Raw genomic sequence first — 14,816 nt, 5'->3', positions numbered from 1 at the left:
AGAATATCATTTAGCCATAAAAAGAAGGAAATCTTGACATTTACAACATAGATGAATTTGGAGGATGATATGTTAACTTAAATAAGCCAGACCCAGAAAGGCAATTATCATGTGAATACTATGTGAATATGTGTGTGTGTGTGTATAATCTAATTAAATTGTATTATGCACATATAATAAAAATAGATGAGATCACTATTAGTTTAGGTTAACCATATATGTGGAATCTAATTAGGGGAGATGGAAATGGGGAAATGTTGGTCAAGAGGAACAAGGTTCCATTTATTCAAGATGAATAAGTTCTGGAGAGTTAATCAAACACACAATGTGACTATAATTAACAATATCCTGTTTTGTACATGAACTGTTGTTAAGAGGGAGATCTTCAATTTTCTCTCCACCAAAACAAAAATGGTATAAACTATCTGAGGTGATAGATATATAATTTTTCTTAAATCCTTTAAACTTTATTTTCATAATCAATGAAAAGATATAATAATAATTCTTACCTTGTAAAAGTTTTGTGAGGATTAAAGGAAATATGGTCAACATAAATGAAACTCATTTTAGGGCCCAGCATGTGAAAGGAAACACTAAATAAAAAATTAGGTATTATTATTGGGAATGTCATTGTGACACTTATTCCTCTAAAATCTATTTGTCCTATACTGACACACCTAAAAAAGACTAATAATTAAGCTAAAATCACTTAAAGTACACATTCAACTATTAGCAATGTATCAAACATAATCTGAATTGAAGTACATGGTAATGAAAAACAATACACCATAAAACAGAGGCCTACAACCCCTCTTTAATTTTTTTGTTTCAAAATCCTGTTTTTAATATGTTTCTACTGAATTTAATTTAAACTTATTAAAGAAAGGAAATTTTCAAATGAAGTATGAAAATCTACTGTTGTACAGATTTACCCATTTTCTCATTGGGTGCCTTCCATGCATGAATAGCCTTAGGAAAGGGAACATAATTTTGTTACTGTACAGAATACACTATCATAAAAACGGTAGAAAGAAAAAGAGGTATAGATTAGAAAACGTTACTTATGGTTTCAAAGGATTCCAAAGGTGGAATGAATTTTACTGGCAGTTTCCTTCATCCCTTGGAACCCAGAAGAGTGGTCACCCAACCTTCTTTTGCAGGTACAGGGTATAAGAAGTGTTCCATCAGGGAACACAGTACTTAACAGAAGCTACTCATCTACTTTGGGAAATCTAATTTAGGATTCCAGCTTCCCAATCTTTCAGCTCCATATCCATATTCCCTAACCCCTCCCATACTATTTTACAGTCCCTGATGAAGATTCTAAGATTTCTTTCTGGTGAAAAAACCAATTCTGTAAATGTGAGAACACAGCTGTTCATGTTCATTCTTGAATCTGCCACTGCAAACTTCTTCCCTCTAATCTTTTTTGAGTCCTGAGTAACTTCATGCAATGTTCTTCCCTATAACATTCTTTCAAATTTTTTAAACAAGCCATGCTTTTCCACCAAACCTTCTCTTCTATAAGCCAAATATCCCTATATCCTTTACCTATTGTTCAATATGGCATAGATAAAAAATTTCTATAATCCACAACCTGCTTATCAATGGAGAAATGATATTTTATTCAAAAGGAAAAGATGAAAATAAATCATCACAGGGAAACATGTCCTACATGCTATTTTTAAATGCAAACTCAATAATTTTGAAGTATCATTATATGCTGTATTAAGTAGCAAAAAGGAATGTTTACATTTTGCTGAGATGCTAGAGATCAACTCAAATTTTCTTTAAAACAATTTGTTAATAAGTAATAATTACAGCTCATTGAGTTTGAACAACTCCATTTGCACAGTAATATTCAAATAAAATATTTCTAATAGCAATAGAAAATTTTAATTATCCTAAATTCCAACCAAATAGTTAAAATTGCTTATTTTACTAAGGGATATTTATAACAGTTTACTATATGATCAATTTAAAGTAAATATATAACCAATATATATAAAGTATGTCATGTACACAGAAATAAATAAATGCAAAAATAGAACTCCTAATTTTTTATATATATATATATATATATATATATATTTATATTAATTATGAATATACATCAACAAAACTCTAAAAACTATTTGCAAATTTAGAAATAGTCATGGTATTCTTTTTTCTCAATATTTTCAAGTGCTTTACATATATTACACATTTAATCATCATGATAATCCTGTAACATAAGTACTATGTTATCATCCCTATTTTGGAGATCAGGAATCTTAAGCATAGACAGGTTTGAGTGTTTTGTCAAGGTCATACAGGTAGCAAGATACAGGATTAGAATCCAAACAGCATGAGCTCCAGAATCCATGCTCTTCCCATCTACCCACCTCTTCACTATACCACCTTCATAATGAAGTAACAAAAGATGATGAATGTGTGGGCGGATAGATCCATTGATCAATCTATCAATAAAAGAATTATTTGTGTTTACTCTCTGTTGAACCTAGAAAAGGAAACTGGAATACTGAGCACCTCTCTGATCTGACACTGTTATTTGCTTTCATATTATCTCACTGAATCGTCATAACAACCTTGTATAGATGCATTGTTGCCCATTTGGGGAGATAAGAAACTGGATTTTGTTAATTTGGTGTGGATTCCTGAAAAGTCATCCTGGGTCTCAAAATAATGCTTAGCAGAGTGGGAGCTTCACATATTTTTTTGTTAAATAAAGGATTTTTACATAACTGTTTTGTGTTTAGGAAAGGAAATCGTAAGAATTAGTAATCAATGTAATTTTCTTAAAGTCAAGTAATACGAAACCAATTTCTATTTTGATTTAGTACTAAAAAAGCATACGAAAGGAACCCTATGGACAAAATATTCCTTGATTTCCCCAAAGTTACTAACAAAGTCACCCAAAATATCTTTGTGGACAAAATAGAGAAATGAAGTCTACATAATGACACCAATGTATGAGTGCTAAGGTTGCACCCAGCATTTAAACAATGCACCCAGAGAGTTCAGTTTTACTTTGGGGCATGGAGGAAGGTTTCTATTTTTTAACCTAAATGGGGACTTGGATGATATCATGTTGATCCGAATTGTAAGTAACAAGAAGCTGGTAGACTCAGCAATCAGGTTGATTTAAATAGAGTTGATTTTGTTTTAAGCAGAATATATTAAAAAAGCATTTAAGCCCAGAAATAATAAAGGCACAAGGAAAAACAAGACTTAGTAGCTGCCAAGGTTTGGGGTGGTTTTGTTTGTGTTCTTTTTTGTGTATATAGGGGGTTTGTGGTTAAGACTTAATGCAAGTCAACATAACATGTAGCTGTCAAATAAGAGCGAAAACTTAGACTTCATTAGCAGAACTGTTACTCAAAAAAATCACCACCACTCTGTACTGCTACCTTCCAGTCCCCTAAAACAAGGAACTCTACTGTATTCTCTCATTTAATTCTCTAACAACTCTAGAAGTAGGAATTAGCACTACTTTTATTACTCCAATTTACAGATTAAAAAAATCATCTGAAACAGAGTTATATAACTTGACTACTATAATGTCTTAGTAGTACAGGATAAGTGTTGAAATTTGAGCGGTTTAATTTGAGCTTCATCTTATGTTAACCACAATTCTACTCAGCATTTCTTGTCCTCTGACACCAGTAACTGTAGAGGATAGAAATGCTCCATCCCTTGCCCCATAAGTCCTACTCCAAGTATAGACAGCTTCCCATTTCAAATGCCTGTGCTTCTTCTTTGCCTGTCTTTCTCCAACACCATAGGAGTTTAGTGTATTATACCTCTAGGGGGAAAACTTCATACTGGGGGATAGGAGCTAGGTGATAAATGTTCCAGCACCCCCATCCTCTGGTGTATGTTCCACACAGTTTTCACAGTGTCCCCAGATGCCTGAGCCCCAGCTACTCACAACAATAATCTGGTCATCAATGCATGTTTCTCTGCCTCATATCCCCCTATATCTACCGACTCATTTCTGTTTCTTGGAATCATCTCCCAAATTAATTACCTGTCCCCACAAATCTCCACTGGCTTGGCTTTAAGGCAAAATAAAGATATTACCCTCTGCTGCTTCTGATTCTTAAATTTCTACTGAATATAATTAGTTACTTAACTAAAGTAAGAATTTAAGTAATATATATTTTTGAGCATACCAGATAGTTCTGGCATTAATTAAACATTCTTTGATTAAGTTTCATGAGTTAAACTAGTGTTTGGAGGAAGCAGGGAGGAGTTAGCTTGATTTCTTCCATGCTACCTATGAAACCCACTATTAGCAGAGAAAGACAAGGAAGGGGGAATAGAGAATAATGGCAGAGGCATATGACATAGGAATTCTGAATTTATTACTGTAACACAAATAAAACTTAAGTCTTTGACCATTCCATCAGATACCTGTAGACTCCCAGGACCAAATCATATAACTAGCTCCCTCTCAAGAATATTTCTGAGAAAGGTGATTGCCTGAGTTCATTTCTTTTTGGATATGCCCAGAGGGGACTATGGGCATTTAGAATTTTAAATCTAACTGAGCTGCAAACTGAAAAACTATTTCTTGCCCTTAGTTAAACCATGCCACGATTTGCTTTACCCCTATTACTGCACTTGTGGCTCACAATTAAACTCTTATAATTCAGGAACATATGCAAGAGATGGGAAAAAGTACTATTAGTAAGTTGGCAATGTTGGTGGGCTACCATAGGATAGAATAAACAATTCAAGCTTAAAGCCAGAATGGGAAAAATAAAGCCTACTCTTAAAGAATACCAAATGAAATCTTACTTTTTATTTTATTACACTGAAAAATAATCATTTTAATCAAATGTCGCATTCAATTGCTATTGTGTGTAGTCATATATTTAGTAAAAATAAGGTAATCAATGATCACAAAATTACTGACATTTCTAAATTTACAGTTTTTATATGTGTATGTTGCTTTAAGATGCTTCATATGGTTACTGTTAAAATAAGTATGTAAGTTTTATTGACTAATACAGTAAACAACCACAAAAAGCATGCATAAATTGTTAGTAGATTCTGCTACTTATGGCAGAAGTCATTGGTGGACTGTGTTTCATCAAAACATTCTCTCTACCACTGAAAATTAAGTTCTGTAATACACAAATAAGAGCTAGCTTTTTTTTTTTTTTTGCCTCTTACCAAATTTATACTTTCCCTCCCATAAAAAGTCAAAGCAATGAAAATGTACAACTTTCTCAATGAATCTGTAAGGATAAAAGCTAGTAAATGGAATAGGACATTATGATGAAAATTTAGCCATTTATCTAGAATAACATTAAAATTAGAAAACAGTCACAGATATCTTTGACATTGATATTCACATGAAGTGAAAGTTAAGAATATGAATTGATGACAGGAGTCATTTCCATAAATAGCATTAATTGCTTACCTTTTTTTTTTTTTACTTCTGTGTTCCATGATATTTTGGGCCTTCACTGACCAAAAGCTTGGAATAAAATTGCTGGTATGCTTACTAGTTAGGTTAGAGCACAGAATTTTTATTATTTGTGGTTACTTTGATTATAATCTTGTCTTCTCTTTTAAGAATGGGTTTATATTGCAATGTTGTTGGTTTTATTAGTTAATTAATTATTTTTTAGTTTTTGGTTGTAGATAGACACAATACCTTTATTTTATTTATTTATTTTTATGTAGTGCTGAGGATCGAACCTAGTGCCTCACACATACTATGCAAGCACTCTACCAATGAGCTACAACCACAGCCCCTTATTAATTTATTGATTAACAATGTGATCATATTAAAACTTTGGAAAGCAGAGAGAAATCTACGGATATGAAAACTAAAATCACCTACAATGTTATCCAGAAACAACCAGAGTTAAAACCTAGCTTCCTTCTTTGATGCTATTCCATAGTGTTGTTGTTAACATATAGTTTCTTGGTATCCATGGGGAATTGATTCCAGGCCCCCCTGAGCATATCAAAAGTCTTGAATGCTCAAGTCACTTATGCAAATGGCATAGTATTTGCAAACAGCCAAGGCACATCTTCCCATAAATTGAAGTCACCTCCAGGTTACTTATAGTATCTAATACAATGTATATTGTTTTTTGTTTCAGCAATAACGACAAGGAAAAAAGTCTGTACATGACCATTACAAATTTTTTCTAATACTTTGATCCATATTTGATTGAACCCAGAGATATGGAGGGCCATCGATAGCTCATAAGTTTGCCTTTTTAAGTTAATATTATATAAAAAGCATTTCCCATGCAATAAGAAGTTCTTGATAAATTTAACTTTTAGTGGATTTACAATATTCCAAAGTATATATTTATTTCCTGGCATCATGGCAGATGTTTACAAGCCTCAAAATATACATTATTGTTAACAACTTTGCAATTGTGCACTTTAAATTGTCTTCATTTTGATTCCTCTAAAGATAACTTAGTAGGACATGAAAATGAATACTTTGAAATGGAATTATTGAGGCTCTAAGAATGACACCTTAAAGGCTTTATATGCCTATTGCCCAAATGTTTCTCCCCAGCAGGGAATGAATCTACATATCTTAATATGCATTATGTAACACTAATTATCATTTACATTACATTAGTAACCACTAACTATTGACTACTATTAAATACTTGAATGATTTAAAAAAGAAAAACATAATTCAGTCATTTTAATTTGCATATATTTAACTTCTAGTAAGACATCCTTTAATGTATGAATCCAACATTAAGATCTCAGCTTTTGTAAATTATTTTTTTCAAGTTAATCTACAAAGATTGTTGTGACTTCTTTTCCAGGTCTATTTTAGTGGTCTCCTTGTAAAATAACTACAATTATTGTAGTTATTGTTGGAAATATTTTCTCCAGTTTTTAAAAAAAGGCATATCAGTTGCTTTAACATTAAAGTTTCCTAATATATAGTAGGGATTGTCATCTTTAATACTTTGTAATTTTTTTAGTCTATTCTTGAAAATTAACATTAGAATTGGTTAAATGCTAAAAATGCCCCCATTGAAACAATGTTTGGAATTTTGTTAAATAATTAACATGAGAAAAATAAACATATCCATGATACTCAGTCTTGTTAGCCAAGAATTGTTATAGTTTGGGAGGGATTTTGTCACATAAGTCCCACACATATCTTGTTATGATTATCGCTAGGCATTTTTATTTGCTACTGCTGCTGATAATCATACAAGAATCTCTCCTTCATTACATTATTTGGATTATATAGGAAAGTACTGTTTTCTGTACATTGATTTTTATATTTTTGTCACATGAAATTCTATTAATTGCAATTTTTAAGAGTTACTTTAATATTATATTCAGTATTTTTTCCATACTTTCTGTATTTAGTCTAACAACTATTAAGTGAACAAGGTGTACTAACAAGTACACATTGAGAGACCAGCTTTATTCTCTTTTCCCTTTTCTATTTTAGATAACAGTATGCTAAATTATTAAATAACAATTGTGTTTCTAGCAATTTCTCTCTGGTTTTCTAATAGTTCTAAATTTCTGTATTTTATAATATATTTCTATATTTTGATATATTTGAAAATAGCTTGAGATTATTCATTACTGTTACTTATCAAAAACAGTACACATGAATGGTTACCAATACAGGCCAATCCCAGAGCCACCTCAATCCAGGCCAGCATTTTGAGTTCCCTTTTTTTGTTTCCATTCATTAAATTGAACAGAGTACTGAGACTTAAATAAACTCAGACATTCCAATGTCTGGATTTTTCTTTTTCCAAAGTTAGAAAATGAGAAAAGAAAAACAATTCACAAAAGAGGAAAGAAAGATCATTAAGAAAGGAAAATGCAAATTCATAAATTAAAAGATTAAAAGTTGTGTATATATGACTTTCCATGGGGGGAGGGCGGGGTGGGAGAGAGAGAAAAAAAAGGAAGTAGGAAAAGAGAATGACACTCATTTTCTTTTCCTAGTCAGGATTATTCTGAATATAAAATGTATAGTCAAAAGAGAGGGGGAGTAAGCAAATATTTTGTGAGTACTATGAAAAAAAGGCTTTGAGGTAATCTTCTTCCCATGCTCTTCCTCTCTTCCCCATTTGAATTGCATGGAAGGTGGAAGGAGACCCTCATTGTTATACGAAAGATGTGAGGGGAAAAAAAAAAAGAATAGTTTTACCCTAGATTAGGTAGAGAACGTGATGGGAGGGGAGGGGAGGGTTTGTGGAGATAAGAAGGATAGTAGAATGAAGCAGACATTATTATTACTGTTTGTATATATATGAATGCATGACCAATGTGATTCTGCAGCCTGTATACACAGAAAAATGAGATATTATATCCCATCTGATTCAAATGTATGATATGTCAAGGTCATTGTACTGTCATGTGTAACTAATTAAATTAAAAAAAGAAAAAGAAAAAGTCTTTGATAATCAAGATATTCCAATTTAAGACTCACCAACAAACAGTGTGATTTTGGGGAGAGCACATTAAACTAGAACCAAGGTAGATAGAGTCTGGTGATCAAAGCAATGAATGAATTGCCAAAAATACCATGAATTGTCCAGGTGATGATGGCCGGGAGTAGCTGGTCACAAGAGAATCTTCCAGGATGCTGGACAGCTGTTGGAAATCAAGACTCAGCAGGGATGCCAGCTGTCAGCACTGGATGAGAGGTGGAGTCAGCTCTTACTAGAAACATCAGTTGACACAAGATCAAAGACCCAAGGAAGGACTATGCAGGCAAGCCAAAGCTAAAAGGAGAACAGAACCCAAGCTGAGGGAGGCAAAGTAGTTGCAGAACAGAACTCAGTCTGACCCACAGGAAGGCAGGAAATTGGGCAGGATGGAAATGAGTCACAGAGTCTAAGAAGCAAATCAGAGCATCAGGAGATTTAGTCAAACTACAGTTTCTCCATCCAATTCAAAAGTCAAGAGCAAAACAAGGTCAGCCAGAAAAATCTGGAGAGATGAACCTACAGCCTCCCAAAAGGAAGGCCTTTAGAGAGTTGGCTTGTGGAGTCTACCATCAGGTTTCAACCTCTCTGGCCCACAGTACTGTTATATTTAAGTTCTTACACTAAGGAAAGGGTTAAATTTCATGACATCCAAAGTTCTATCCAGCTACCCAAGTGTTTAGGGCTCTAACATTCTATAAATCTAAAAATATACATTAAGTTCCAATGGAGAAATGAGGGTATTCAATGTTTTATCCAGGGAAATAGAGTTTACTGGACTCCCTCCCCCACCATCATCCCCTCCCAACACGTACATATAAATATCCCACAACCACCACCTAATTCTTTCTACTAAAAGGCAGTGTGGAATGGTTTATAGCCCTCCTGGAAAAAAAAATAGAAGGGGGTGGGGGGAGTGGGATGACATTCCATTCCATCCTGACTCACTTAAGGACATCATTTGATTCTCAGTCACAAAGAATTCTCTTAACAGGGTGGAAAGAGCCCTGGTCACGAGGAGTTTGTTTGGAGTTGCAGTGGTTCCCTTTGCATTTGGTGAGCCAAAAGGATGCTTTCCAGAGCTGTGTTCCTTTTACCCTGCAGTCTGATTTTATAGTAACAAAACATAGCCACTTAAATCTCTCTCCAAATAACCAACATTTAGAAAATGTACTACATAAAATATAGACATTTTACAAGGGACCATCTATTAGCTGATAATGGCAGAGCTGCCAAAGAATGCATAAGAAAACAAATGTGACCCTCACTGAACATCAAATCCATTTATCCCAATTAGCCCTGCTGCAGTGGATGCCAGATAAACCTACAATGATATGATTCAAAGCATTACGAGGGGTTGGGGGGAGGTTACAAAACTAAATATGCAGGTTGAAGATATACATAAATCAAATGAAATGCAACCTCATAAGAAGCTAATAGAAATCAGGCAGAAGGCTGGCATGAGAGATTTTAAAATGTGATCATTATGGAATATAGACCAACATAAAAAGTTTCAGAGGGAGAAAAACAATAAGTGTCTCTAAGTATATTAAAAACATGTAGACATGGGAGAGTTGATGGTTGCCAGGTTAAGGGAAGGGTGGATTTCATCCGAGTTAAAAGAGTCTTCCACAACCTACCAGTTCTGGGCAAAGAGGGTCAGGAGGAAGAACTTCTTCTCTGGAGCTCCTGATTGCTCTTCCATTCCACAACTCTTCACCCACCTTAGACAGCCAGTGCTTTAGTGACTACTGACTCTACATTAAAACCCAGTTTGAGGAAAAGGACTGGAAAAAATTTATTTACACTAAAGAATCAGAATTCATCCTTTAACCCTCCCTGTACTGTTTGAAACTTAATAATTGTGAGCAAAATTTTAATACAAAAAAATCTATGATATAAAACCTGAGGATCTCTGAAATCAGTAAACTATGTGTAATGGAATGGTGGTTCCTTCCAGTGCTTGTAACTTATCAAACAAATAAGTGAAACCCAACTAGGAAAGTGATCCATGTCCATTTATTACTTAATTTTAAACAGTTCAAATTGTGAAAGGCAGGAAAGGAGCAGGAAGATGTGGCAAGGAAGGAAAGCAGGAGGGAGGAATGAAATGAGGGTTTAGGAAAAGAGCAAAGAAGAAAGGGGCAAGAGAGAGCTAATAGAAACTAAATGTGAGAAATTAACTGTCTATTTCCTACTAAAAATATAAAGAAATGATAGATGTTATTTAATAGAAAAAGTTAATTCAATTGCTGTTCGGAAGGTCAAATATATTCATTAAAACTTTGAAAAATTTACCCATAAAAACAGCACAGAATTCACAGATGTATCCAACTTAAGAGTTCAAAGACCCTGGCTAAAGCTTTTCATAGAGGTTCTTAACACAGCATACCAACTAAAGGACACACAAGAAAAGCATTTCATTCTTTACAGAAATATAGCCACAAATGCAAGGAATAACTTAAGTGGAGTGTTCGCAAGTTCAAGTTTCAAATCCATTGCCCACACTGAAGAACAGATGTCTTTTGAAAGGGAAAAAATATGGGCTCTTAAAATCCACTTTAGGCTAAAAACAAACAAACAAACAAAAAACTGGGCACTATTAATAACCTTCATTAGGAAAGTTGTACAAGTTAAATGTATTCCTAAGTCCTGTGAGCTATTTTTAATTTTTCCAAAAAAAGAATTGAAACGATTTATCTACCTAAAACAAGGCCTTACAGACCAACTAAAATCTCATGCCTTATTCTTGCTAGAATTAAATCAAATCAGAATAATAATAATACATAGTTATGTAATCCCAATCAAGATTCCTGATTGACAGTTAAATTAAACTTATTAAATAGATTCTTATAATAATTACAGTTTGGCAGAAAAAAAATCTCTTCAATACATGAGGTTCATGGATCTAAGAATGATATAGAACTTGAATTATAAAAAAGAAAGCAAGAAAAGAAAATTTTTTTAAATTAGGAAATTTATAATTTACAATCGAGAGCTTCCTCCCATAGTCTGGGCACTGTTGAACACTCAGCACTGTACTATCTGTTTTCATGCTGTTCCCATTTGTAAGGCTCACTGTGACATAGGTATTATTATATATGTTAGATATAGGAAACCTAAGTCTCAGGGAAATCAGATGACTTGCTCAAGACCACAGAGTTAATGGAAGAGCAGGGTCTCCAAATCAGGCCTTCTGATATTCTTTGATCATGACACAAACTTCCTTGATGAGTGCAGAGTCATTTCTGGCCACCTCTGTTCTCTTTGTGTTTTGTAGGCCTTGACACTGGAGATCTTCCCTCTTTTCCCTTTGGCCAGTTCTGCTGTTCTTGGATAACTTTACCCATCATTGATTCATGCACTCACTAACTGAAAGAACATTTATTGAGTGCCAGAAACTCAAATAGGCACTAGAAATAAAAATCAAAAAGACATAGTCTCTGCCTTAGGAAATTTACTGTCTTGTCAAAGAGAAAGAGAAATAAGTGACTGATGACAGCTGAGTGTGAAAGATGCTTTGATGTAGCAGCGTAGGAGGGACTGCCTACAACAGACAAGAGAGGCAGAAAAAGCTTCTGAAAAGTGTGCTTATTTTACAGGAATAATAGGGACCAGTAAGATGAAGACTCTTTACATTTTAGTGTAAAGCAACAAGCATGCAGGAGGACATGGAGGATTAAAAGATCAGGCCACATTATAAGGAGTACTAAATGGTTCCGTGTGGCTGGCACAATGCTGACAAGGGGAGAGGCAATTACACATATTAAGGTTAATGGTTTAAACTCATCCTTAAAGCTCTGGATCAAAAGACCTAAGCAAGGAAGAAGAATAGTCAAATTTGCCTTATCATATCAAAATGTCAGGATTTTTTTTAAATTAACATTAAATTATACACCTCTGAAATTTCAGAGCCAAGAAATGATCCAGGTTCAACTCCACCATTTTCTGCAAGGCTATTAAAAGTAGTTTGATGCCAAATTTTAAAAATGATCAGATTAGAAGGTCTTTAATAAACCCTTATTTCAACTTAACAAGTATTTACTTAGCACCTTTGTTTCAAAGGTCCTGAAATACGTCATTTAATTTCACAATATTATAATACAGTTAACTCTGAAAATAGGTAAATATTAAATTATATATCACAAACTTAGTTTAAGAAAATAATCAAATCATCGAAAACCAAAAATTATTATTTTAATAATTTATTGATTTTAATTAATAGATAAATTGCCATGATATTTGAAAAGGCAAATTTATCTAATGCTGTTAATTTTATTTATGAGGAGTCCATGTAACCAAATTTTTAGAAATAGTTTTGCTAGGACCATTTAGATATATACTCCCTCTACTTGGGTAACATTTTTTACAAAGTTTAAAAGTTCTATCAGTATCAGGTTAATATTTCTTTCTCTAAATTAACTTTTTTCTTCACCTGCCCAATTTTTTTTTTGTTCTTTATCTGAAGTGGCACGGCTTCTAGGAAGCATTCCCTGATGTATGCACACCCGAAGTAGTTGCCCCCTCTCTGGGCCCCAGAAGGCAGTGTGCCTACATTAACCCTGGCACTTCCCACAAGCTATCTCACTCAAAACAAACAAACAAACAAACAAACAAAAAATACCTTTTACTTGTTTTCCTGATTAAACCATAATAAACTCCTCAAAAAACCTAAGCTTCATCTTTCATATTTGTTACCTACAGGACCAGGGTACACCATCAGTGGCTAATAAGTTGTTGGCAAGGAGAGGAAAGAGGAGAGAATAAAATGAATTGTATTTGTATTTTCTCCATAGTTTCTCTTTTCCTTCATCCTCATTTCATATCTTATTATTATCTCTCCCCAATCATTAATACATTATCTTTATCCTACTCAGATTCAGCAGACATCACAACTTTCCATCTCTCTCTTGAATGCCTAACTATCACTCATCCGGTGTGTCAATAGCACAGGGTTAAGAATTTGTTTCTCTTTAGCATTGCAAATAAGGAGTTTTGCTTTATAAGGCCCTGAATTAGTCTCTATTAATTTTTATTTTTCCTTGTTTTAGCTAGGGATTTTTAATATGCTTTAGCTGTACCTAGGTTTCAATGCTAGCAGCTGGGTAAACAGACTTTCTGCAACACTCTGGATAAAATGGCAAGCTCAAGGGGACAGTCTTCCACGTTAAAAAATAAAAAAATTAAGAAAGACTTGCTCACAGGCATGGTTGGGGAATAGCAACACCTGAGAGCACTTGAGGGGAATTGTGTGTGCTGGCTGTGGAAAACACAGCTGATGACCAAAACAGGCAGCTGCTGTCCGGAATGTGGCCGATGCTATCAGAGAGCAGCCTCAAAGTGTACTTAGCAAGAACAACAGACAAATGAGGTAAGTGATGTACATCTCTAACAGGCACTTCTAAAAGTCTATATGAGTTTTGTAGCACACAAAGAGAACACCTGATTCTCAATATTTTAAATGAATGCTTATCATGGACAGAGAGGGAAATATTCAAAATTGCTCAAGATAAATATTTCGAAGTAAGATTTTGAAGCACAAGAGGAAATTCATATGTCTATTTAAGAGAACAGACTCTGTCAAAATCCATAAATGTTTCAGTTTTGGAGATCAAATATGGTTTACAGGGTGAGAATTTTTTTTTAATAAATGCAGTGAATCCATCATTCTTAGAGTTTATTTTTAAAGTAATCTGCACTGCTAATTCATTCTCTCAAATCCTGCTACATTTTTACATATTTTAAAGATTTTCTAAAGTAAAAATATAAGCTGAGGAAAATGTGTATGAGCATTGAGGAAAAGTGCCTATGATGTAGTGTTTAATAGCAGACAACAGGCAAAAACATGGTACACCCACATGGTAATGTAGCTACTGTCACTAAACATATGCTTTTACTATAGAAGTGATTGGCAAACCACCCTGGGGAAAAAAAAATGTAGCATGTATATCAACATGCTCAAAAGAAAAAAAATTTAAAAACAGACAACAAATGATTAGCAGGCACAGCCTGTAGCTACAATATTTTTTACAAAAGCAAAAAACAAATGTTTTGAAAAGGTTATATGAAAAATATGGAAGAATAACTTCTTAGGCTCATCAAAACAAATGTTGTTGTGTCAGGTTTCAAAACAACAAGGACAATGACAACTAAAGGAAACATGTCTTTGAGAAACTCTGAAAGGGTCGCCCTAATCAAAGTCCAGGGGACAGGATATTTTTGCCTATTTTTTTAAGGCCATATTCAGAACAGTCCCTGGCTCACAGTAGGTGTTTGATAAATATTTGATAAGTGGTGTGCAAATGAATGAATGAGAAGCAAAAACACTGACACTCATGATTTCTTCTGGTCTCTCCAGGT

General features: G+C 33.8%; 1 protein-coding gene across 7 annotated transcripts in view; it reads right to left on the bottom strand.

The window, feature by feature from the left end:
• Window positions 1-14,816, bottom strand: part of Sugct (succinyl-CoA:glutarate-CoA transferase) — a 724,801-nt gene that overhangs the window by 388,918 nt on the left and 321,067 nt on the right. For 2 of the 7 annotated variants that reach the window (XM_046437775.2, XM_058576851.1), the window contains exon 12: window positions 510-593. The exons of the other annotated variants lie outside the window; for them this stretch is intronic. In XM_046437775.2, coding sequence (XP_046293731.1) covers window positions 510-593 — 84 coding nt within the window. The remainder of the gene's footprint in view (window positions 1-509; window positions 594-14,816) is intronic. 7 annotated transcript variants of the gene reach the window in all.

The sequence above is a fragment of the Marmota monax genome, unplaced genomic scaffold (assembly GCF_021218885.2).
Source record: "Marmota monax isolate L192 unplaced genomic scaffold, Marmota_monax_Labrador192_F-V1.1 WCK01_AAM20220418_F8-fsc00109, whole genome shotgun sequence".
NCBI lineage: Eukaryota > Metazoa > Chordata > Mammalia > Rodentia > Sciuridae > Marmota > Marmota monax.
The sequence above is the reverse complement of the archived record's forward strand: the minus strand, read 5'-3'. Positions and strand labels throughout refer to the sequence as shown.